The sequence below is a fragment of the Phalaenopsis equestris genome, unplaced genomic scaffold, assembly GCF_001263595.1.
Source record: "Phalaenopsis equestris unplaced genomic scaffold, ASM126359v1 Scaffold001081, whole genome shotgun sequence".
In the NCBI taxonomy this organism is placed as follows: Eukaryota; Viridiplantae; Streptophyta; class Magnoliopsida; order Asparagales; family Orchidaceae; genus Phalaenopsis; species Phalaenopsis equestris.
Window position 1 is genome coordinate 1077352 of NW_018165520.1, and position 8783 is coordinate 1086134.

Below are 8783 nucleotides of genomic sequence, written 5' to 3' on the forward strand. Positions count from 1 at the left end.
AAAGCCTTAAAAGAGTCAATGGGTGAGGTAAGATTGAAGTTGATTGGATGCAGTATTACCGGAGATATATCGAGATGTGGAATAACCATTGCACATATATGTTCAATTAAACCAGTCAGAAGGAGACGGATAACAAGAACTAGCCTATTATTTGCAATGGTACCAATTTTGGGCATCTCTCTACCTAGTGCAGCCCACTGCTTAACTGCCATACTCATATTTCCCCCGATCACCAGGAGAGAGAATAGTGGTATGTGTTTAGTATATTTAATTGTTGTTATTAATTACTTTTATTATGATACCTAATAATAGATGTAGTTTTTCAATTGTACAGTTGGATTAGTATATTCTTAGTAAAGATATTGCAGAACAGTTTGGAAGGGAGCGCGGTGGAAGTGCTAGCTCAATGAAACAAGAATACGATGAGAAATTGGAGCTATCACGTAGAGTGGAATGATCCATCCACATTGGTTATAACGTATTTGATTAGCCTGTGAGACATGATTTCGAGTCCGAACCATCTCACAGAACAGATGTTAGACCATCTGGCCTCCGTAGATCAACTTCTAATGTTCCACATCGGTTAGGTACCACAGTCGCGAGAAGATCGGTAGCAGATGCTCCAGGGAAATCTTTAGTTTCCCTAGCACGTAGATTAGATGCTCCAAGGAGATCTCCCTTGAATGTGTCGCAAGAACAACAATATCTTCAATCATCTGCTTTTCTTGGCTATTCAACATTTATCGGCCTCTCCAGCTATCCAACTTTGCATGGTCCTACAGATATGAAAGACTTAGCGGCTATACAAGATCCGCCAGCTCTGTAGGTTCTATTGGATGTGAAGGATCGTCGACTTATGAGGGTCTATCATATGATTTACAGTAAACAACATTTATTGAAGGAGATCTAGATTTAAATTTTAAGAGAATTCCCATGATTGTGCCTACATCTGATGTAAGGCTACTTTTCGACACACCTTCAATTTCTACACCGCCAGTACCCATAAATGAAAAGAGTTATTATGGGTTCAACAAGCTACGAATGAGACAACTGAAGATAATGTTGTTGAAGAAGAATTTGAAAACTGTCGGTTGCAAGAACAATCATTGTGATCGCCTTCTTGATATACACTGGGTTCGGGGGTTATTTCATGTCGGCGAAGAACATAATTTTATTATGAAAGCATTGTTTTTGTTATAATATTTTATTGTAAAATAATTTGCTTTTAATTTATTTCATAATTTATTCTCATTTTATTCATGTATACTTTTTACTTAATTTGAAACTCTCTAAAGAAAAAAAATGGTAAAATTTATTATTTATTTGTGATAAAAATATTATATAAAATATTTTTACTATTAATTTATAATATCATATATTATTTACTATATATATATATATATATATATATATATATATAAAAATAAAACAAAAAGAAACAACTAATCATAGAGGGTGTAGTCGGGGGGTCCACCGCTTTTTGAAATGGAGCTCCTCCCCATATTCCCTCCTCAAAATTTCACCTTATATCTTTGGATTTCTATTCCATATATATCTATATTTTTAAAAATCTGGGGAGCAAACCTAAAAACGACAAGCGGGTCCATCTGACATCCACTCCAAAGGCTCGTGAACCAAAGCATGCTACTTGCACTGTGATGACCAAGCAAGCAGTCATTCCTCATTAAAACCTTTTATTTTTCATCCCTCTTCAAATTATTCCATTTCAAGAGAAAAAGGAAACCAAGCTCTTACCCCGATCACTTCCCCTCCGTCGTACCGCCCTAAATGTCCCTCACTTCTCTCACCACCACCATGAAAATCCTCGCCTCTTCCCTCACCCTCATCCTCCTCCACTCCACGGTGGCGGAATCCAACACCTTCCCCGGCGACATCGCCGCCCTCAAATCATTTCTCGCCGCCCTCGATCCCGCCTCCATCCCCCCCGGCTCTTGCCTCGCCTCCTGGGACTTCAAACTCGACCCCTGCTCTTCTGCATTTAGCACCCACTTCACTTGCGGCCTCCGCTGCGACGCCACCTCCTCCGACTCCACCAGCCTCACCTTCTCCCGCATCACCGACCTCTCCCTCGACTCCATCGGCTACTCCGGCCCCCTCTCCCCTTCCATCTGGTCCCTCCCCTTCCTCCAATCCCTTGATCTCTCCAACAATCGCTTCTACGGACCCATCCCTTCTCCTCTCCCCATCTCCTCCCTCCCCCCTCTTCTCCGCCGCATTTCGCTCTCCCACAACTCTCTCTCCGGCTCTATCCCATCCTTTTCCGCCTCCCCTTCCCTCGAAGAGCTCTACCTAGACGGCAATCGCCTTTCTGGCCCCTTCATTTCCACATCCTTCCCCTCCCTCCGTCGCCTCGATCTTCAATCCAACAACTTCTCCGGCTCATTCCCCGACCTCCGCTCCCTCTCCAACCTCAACTTCCTCGACTTAAGCGACAACTCATTCTCCGGCCCTTTCCCCCCCGACTCCCTCCCTTCCTCTCTCTTCGAGCTATCAATGCGCAACAATCTCCTCACCGGTAACCTACCAGGCTCACTTCTCGCCTCTCTGCCACTCTTACAGGTTCTCGATCTCAGCCATAATGCCCTCTCTGGTCCAGTCCCATCGGCGGCCTTTGAACACCCCGCACTGGAGCAGCTGGCGCTGTCCGGAAACGCGTTCGAATGGGTGGAGGAACCGGACGAAATCATCGCTAGCAGCAACATGGTGGCGCTCGATCTCAGCCACAACGAAATCAGCGGATTGTTGCCGGAGTTCGTCGGCTCCATGCCGCAGCTCACGGCGGTCGTTCTGGAGGATAACCGATTCACCGGACTGATTCCGACGCAATACGCAATGCGGGCGGCTGGCATCCCCGGCGCTTGGGTTGCTTTTGAGCGGCTGCTGCTGGGTGGGAACTATTTATACGGGCCGATACCGGGGCTGATGCAGGGGATGAAGAATGGAGCGGCGGCGGTGGTCAGCCTCGCCGACAACTGCCTGTTTCGTTGCCCAGAATATTTGTATTTCTGCGCTGGAAGGGAGCAGAAGCCTGCTGTTGTTTGTCGGGATTTCAACCCCATGATCCCGTGATGGAGACTGTAAGGTAAGATTGTTATGGCTTAATTATGATGGAGATCTACCTCTTCTGTGTGGTGCTGTTTAATTATTCTCTGTATGCAGCGTGTGGTTGATAGACGGGAAAGAGGGATGGGGGGAAGATGACGAGTGTTGCAATTTTGGCGTTCTGGTTTAATGCCAGTTGCAGGATTGGCTGTCCGATAGGATATGTATATTTATAAAATTGCATTTTTTTAATAATATGAGACATTATTTCACGTTACAAGATAAATAAAAAATAATAATAGTAGTAATGATGATAAATTTCTTAGCATAAGAGTTTATTGCAACATTTCCCCCTTCACATACTATCAATTCCTTCCTTTTCCTCTTACTAGTAAGATTTTGTTATAACTTCTAATCTTTTCTTTGTCATTTGATTCACATGCTACTATTCTTGTTGATGTCCTTCGCTAGTCGAATCTTACTTTTTTGTTTTTTTCATTGTTTATGGTTTCATGATTTTGAGAAAAAAGTAACATGAGAAAAGAGATTGTGTGAGATGGAGATTAATAAAGTAACTTTTTAATAAATTGAAAATTTTAGATAGGGTAATCACATACGCACCACCCAAGTTTTATGTTGTTTACATATTTAACACTTAAATTTTTGTGTTTTTATTCATCACTCAAAATTTTCATATCACATCAAAAGTGTAGCTATTGTCGAATCCTTTTAGGATGTAGGGTCTCGTAATATCCATGAGTTGTGATCAAATCATTTTAGCATTAAGTATGAGAGGGAGAAAAAGGACCAGGGGTCAGCCCGTGGGAAGAGAGAGCCTTGCTTCTCATTTTTCTTGTTTTTGCATTTTTTTCTCCAATTTATACTTCTAGGGATATCCTTTTATCATGATATAAAAAATTATTTTAAGATAGATAACGTTAAGTCATATTCAACGGCTTTATATTATTTTTTGCAGTTTTATGTTATGTATTGTAGTTTTTTGTCATGTATGACAATTTTATATTATATCCTAACATATAATTATACTTGACAGTTCGATAATTTAATAGTTGGACGGTTCGACATTTAGGCAATTTGACCAATTCCCTAGCTAAACTCTTCAACTAATTCACTTGCTAGACAGTTCGACCTGTTCTCCAGCTAGGCAACTTAACCAATTTTGCTAGGCACTTCAATCAATTATGGTAGGCAATTCAACCAGTTATATAACTAGACAGTTCAACTCATACTTATAGGTAGTTGAACCATTTCGACAATCTGTCAGTTTAGTATTTTGGCAGTTTGATATGTTCTTCAGCTAGATAGTTCAACCAATTTTCTAGTTATAAAGTTCAATCAATTTTATATCTAGGCGGTTTGATTAGTTCTTTAGTTAGGTAGTTTAACTAGTTCTTTTGCTAGACAATTCAATCAGCTCTGCTACTAAGCAGCTTAACTGGTTCTTCAACTAGATAATTTAATACTTCGATAGTTAGGCAATTTGATAGCTTGGCAAACGACAATTTGGTAGCTGAACATTTAGGTAATTGGGCCATTCAACAATTCGGAACTAGATAGTTCAATAGCATGGCAATTTAGCAATTCAACAGAGCTAAACTTCTTGACAATTGGGAAATCCGATAATTTGCAGTTGGGCAGCTCATACTGTCTTTTTAGTTGTATCATATAGTTCTCTTATTTATTTGAAAAACAAGTGTGAAAAGAGTAAGAGAATGAAAAACATGAAACTATACATTGCTCGTCTCTATAAGGCAAGCATATATCTCATTTATCCAAAAAAATGAATTCAGTTATAGGAATTAAACTATTTTGATAAAAACGAGTATTGTATTTCATCATGTATGAATTATTCATCTATTTGTGGGCTCTTATAACTCTACAGAGAATCATTCTGGGTGCACTTTAGCTGAACCTACGGAATTCCATTCTAAAGACATTATGGCTCACCTTCAAATACATTATAGTTAACTCAACGGTCTTATAGGGAGAGTTCCTTGAGCATTTCCAATAAGAAATAGATTTTGTCCTTTTTTTGGCGAGTATATGTACTGCTTTGTTATAATATAACTTAATTAGAAAAGAATTAAAATATATTTGTTAAACTCGAACTATTCTTCACCCGAGGGCACTTTGGCTACACTTGCAGGGACTAGTCATTGTAATTTTTCAATTCTATCTAGTGTGAGATCTCGTGATCTTAAATCCCTAGGTTAACTAACTCCGACCTTTTTTCAATCGAGTTATATTTCAAAAAAACAAGCTTTTCCAAAGTTTTCTTTAACATTTGGATATTGAGCCGAGTATGGTCAAAAAGGCTGGACAATTTTATTCTCTTATAAAACTTGCTTATGAGGGACAAGTTCTTTAATTTAAAATATGATAGAACTAAAAAATTATATAGAATAAATTAGAGATAATAGAGTTTAAATGATGTGCAAATGAAATATTTAATGACTGTCTTATTTCATATGGTGAAGATTGCTCTAATGTGATTTTTGTTCTCTCTGGATGTGTTTATGTTTACCTTCAGATTTAAGACATACATCCATGCTCACCGTACTTTTCAGAATATTGAATTCTTTTAGGATGTAGAATCCTGTAATGTTCGTGAGTTATGCCTAAATCCTATTAGCATTGATCAAAAAAGAGAAAAAGAGATATGAGGAGCAGCTCGTGGGAAAATAGAGAGCCCTGGTTCACCATCTTCCTTTTTTTTTACATTTTTTTCTTTTATTTATAAGCCCTTGAATGTTCTTTTATCATGATAAAAAAAAATATATATAAATATATACAACGTGAAGTCGCATTCAATAGTTTTATTTCATTTCTAACAGCTTTATAGCATGTACGATAGTTTTTTAAATGCCCGGCAGCTTTATGTCATGTCTTACAACTTTATATCATGTCCAGCTATGTAGTTGAACTTGATATTTCAACAATTTTTTTTTCCTTTATTTATAAGCTCTTGGATGTCCTTTTATCATGATAAAAAAAATTATATAAAATATACATAATATTAAGTCATATCCAATAAGTTTATGTAATTTATAAAATTTTTATATACAATATTTATTTTTAATGTCCGAAGTTTTATGTCATGTCTTATAGCTTTATGTCATATCCCACCATGTAGTTGAACTTTATAATTTTAACAGTTTGGCAATATGATAGTTGGATGGTTTGATAGTTCTTATGCTAGTCAATTTGACCACTTATTTAGCTAAGCAGTTGAACCAGTTCTCCTGCTAGGCAACTCAAATAGTTTTATAGCTGGGCAGTTCGACAAGTTTTCCTGGTAGGTAGTTCAACCAGTTCTACAGCTAAACAGTTCAACCACTTTGGCAGTTAGACAGTTTGTGTTTACCAATTTGGCAGTTAGGCAATTTGCTATTTCTCTAGTTATAATCAGAGGGGTGCAAACGAACCAAACACGAGCGAGCCCAGGTTCAGCTTGTGTTCGACTCGCTAAAAAATACCGTTGTTTGTGTTCGGTTGGTTTATATTGCAAACAAAAAAGTGTGTTCATGTTCGGCTTGTTTGCTTACAGAGCCGAACACGAGCCGTTTGCAAACAAAAATTCATTTTGACAACCCTAATCACATATTCGTAGGATGTTAAGGGTTAAAGTAATATTTAAATCTTATTGTTTATATTAAAACATTATTTAAAGATAATTTAATATATTTTTATTATATTTCTTAATTAATAATTTTAATTGATTATAAATTTTTGTAGCCTTGTAGTCGATTAAATTTTTTATATATAATTGATGAGTAGTATTTCGAGTCGAACACAAACAAATAAATCTTTGTTGGTGTTCGACTCGTTAACTTAGCGAACGAATCGAACACGAGCTTCTTAACGAACCAAAAATGAACTGCTCGCCAACAATGAGCCCTTTTGACAGCCCTAATAATCAATTTAATCAGCTCTTCAGCTAGGCAGCTTAATCAATTCTCCAGCTATGCAATGCAACCAATTCTCTTTGCTAGGCAGTTCAACTAGCTCTCAAGCTAGACAGTTCAATAACTTCAACAGTTAGCCAATTTGACAACTATGGAATTTGATAGCTGAACAGTTTGGCAGTTGGGCACTTCAAAATGCTTTATTTTGGTGTATACAACTACTTTAGCTTCTTAAAAAGTGAAATACATTCTTTCATTAAGAGGTAGGGTGGTGTATATATGAAAATTGATGTTTTGATGTTTTGGTGTTAGATATGTATGTGTGTGTGTGTGTGTGTGTCTCTCTCTCTCTCTCTCTCTCTCTCTCTCTCTCTCTCTCTCTCTCTCTCTCTCTCTCTCTCTCTCTCTCTCTCTCTCTCTCTCTCTCTCTCTCTCTCTCTCTCTCTCTATATATATATATATATAGATTTATGTGTAGATATATGTATACACACACACACACAGATATTATGAGATGGTTGTTACAATCATGGTTTTAAAACTGGATTTACTGAATCAGTCATTCATTTTTTCGGTCCAAGCTCAAAACTATTTCTGCATAAGATTGAGACTGAACCGATCAGAGGAGAACCTGTGAAGTTCAGAGCATTCTCTTTTACTCTTATAAATGACACTTTATCGAATATATTTCAATCATATATAGCTAAATTGCTTTTTAAGCAAAAAGTCCAAAAAAATTTCAAAGAGATGCACTTCAAATTACGTGGTGCTCACCAATCCTGTTCCAAGATGAAAGACGATTAAAAGAATGAGGTACTATTGGCTGACAATGATTACTGATTGCATGGAGACGACACAAAATTATTATCAATGTCAAATATACAATGTAGTTTTACACCAGTTTTCTAACATATTACATCCCACAATTGCTCGTTGCCTTCCAAATGTTGGGGCACAAAAATCATGAGACATGTAGACCCTCCATCATCCAAAGGTCATAGGTTCATAATGTTAATGACTGATTACTTCTCCAACTGGGAATGAGACATTCATCTAAGAGAAATAAAAGCTTATCATGCATTACAATTCTTTAAGAACCACATTGTATATTGATTCGTTGTATCTCAATGAGTTATATTAGATAATAACCCTATACTCAGAAACACCAAAATAAATAAATTTGTGATGTGACACAAAACTTTGTAATAATTAGCCTGTTTATTTTATTTTATTTGATAAATTTACTTTACAAGTGCACAAGTGTTGGTTTTATCTACTTATGGCGTGTTTGGGGCGTCAGTGCGGTGGCAGTATGGTGTCACACTACAATTTTTCTTCTATGATATAACTATATTTTGTTTACGTTCAAAGCTAAATGTTGTGTTTTCCCACCAGACCTGAATACCTGCGGTGGTTGCTAGAAAGTTGCGATTTGACTGGGTCATAGTTTGTGCTTCTGTAGTGGGGATGATAGGGCATTCTGCTCAACATTGAGGTAGGGCAAGATAATATTCATATCATAGCCTAACCTATGCATGCTATTAAAGCCTCAATTTAGGGAAAGGATAACTGTGTGTTTTATTTTTCCCTTGGGAAGTGTACACTTTATCCACTTAAATAGACATACAATTTTTATTGCATGCATGATTATCTAAAATTTTTAGAGAATTTGAAGCTTTCTTGAACTTAAAATGACATGAGTCTCTATTTTGTAGTGTGGATTCTTATAGTCAGACTACTTTTTTTTTCACTTATTCATATTAAGCACAAGGAAAAGTCTTATTTGGGATTTCC

General features: G+C 37.2%; 1 protein-coding gene across 1 annotated transcript; it reads left to right on the forward strand.

Annotated features, from left to right (window-relative positions):
• The first annotated feature begins 1602 nt into the window (after positions 1-1602).
• LOC110033032 (probable inactive leucine-rich repeat receptor kinase XIAO) lies at positions 1603-3338 on the forward strand. Its single transcript, XM_020736876.1, has one exon. It carries the CDS (start codon positions 1789-1791, stop codon positions 3088-3090), a length of 1302 nt encoding a protein of 433 aa, XP_020592535.1. The 5' UTR covers positions 1603-1788; the 3' UTR covers positions 3091-3338.
• The last annotated feature ends 5445 nt before the right edge of the window (positions 3339-8783 follow it).

What these genes read in the sequence shown, in the direction of transcription:
- LOC110033032 (XM_020736876.1), top strand. Translation starts at nt 1,789, where the DNA reads ATGTCCCTCACTTCTCTCACCACCACCATGAAAATCCTCGCCTCTTCC.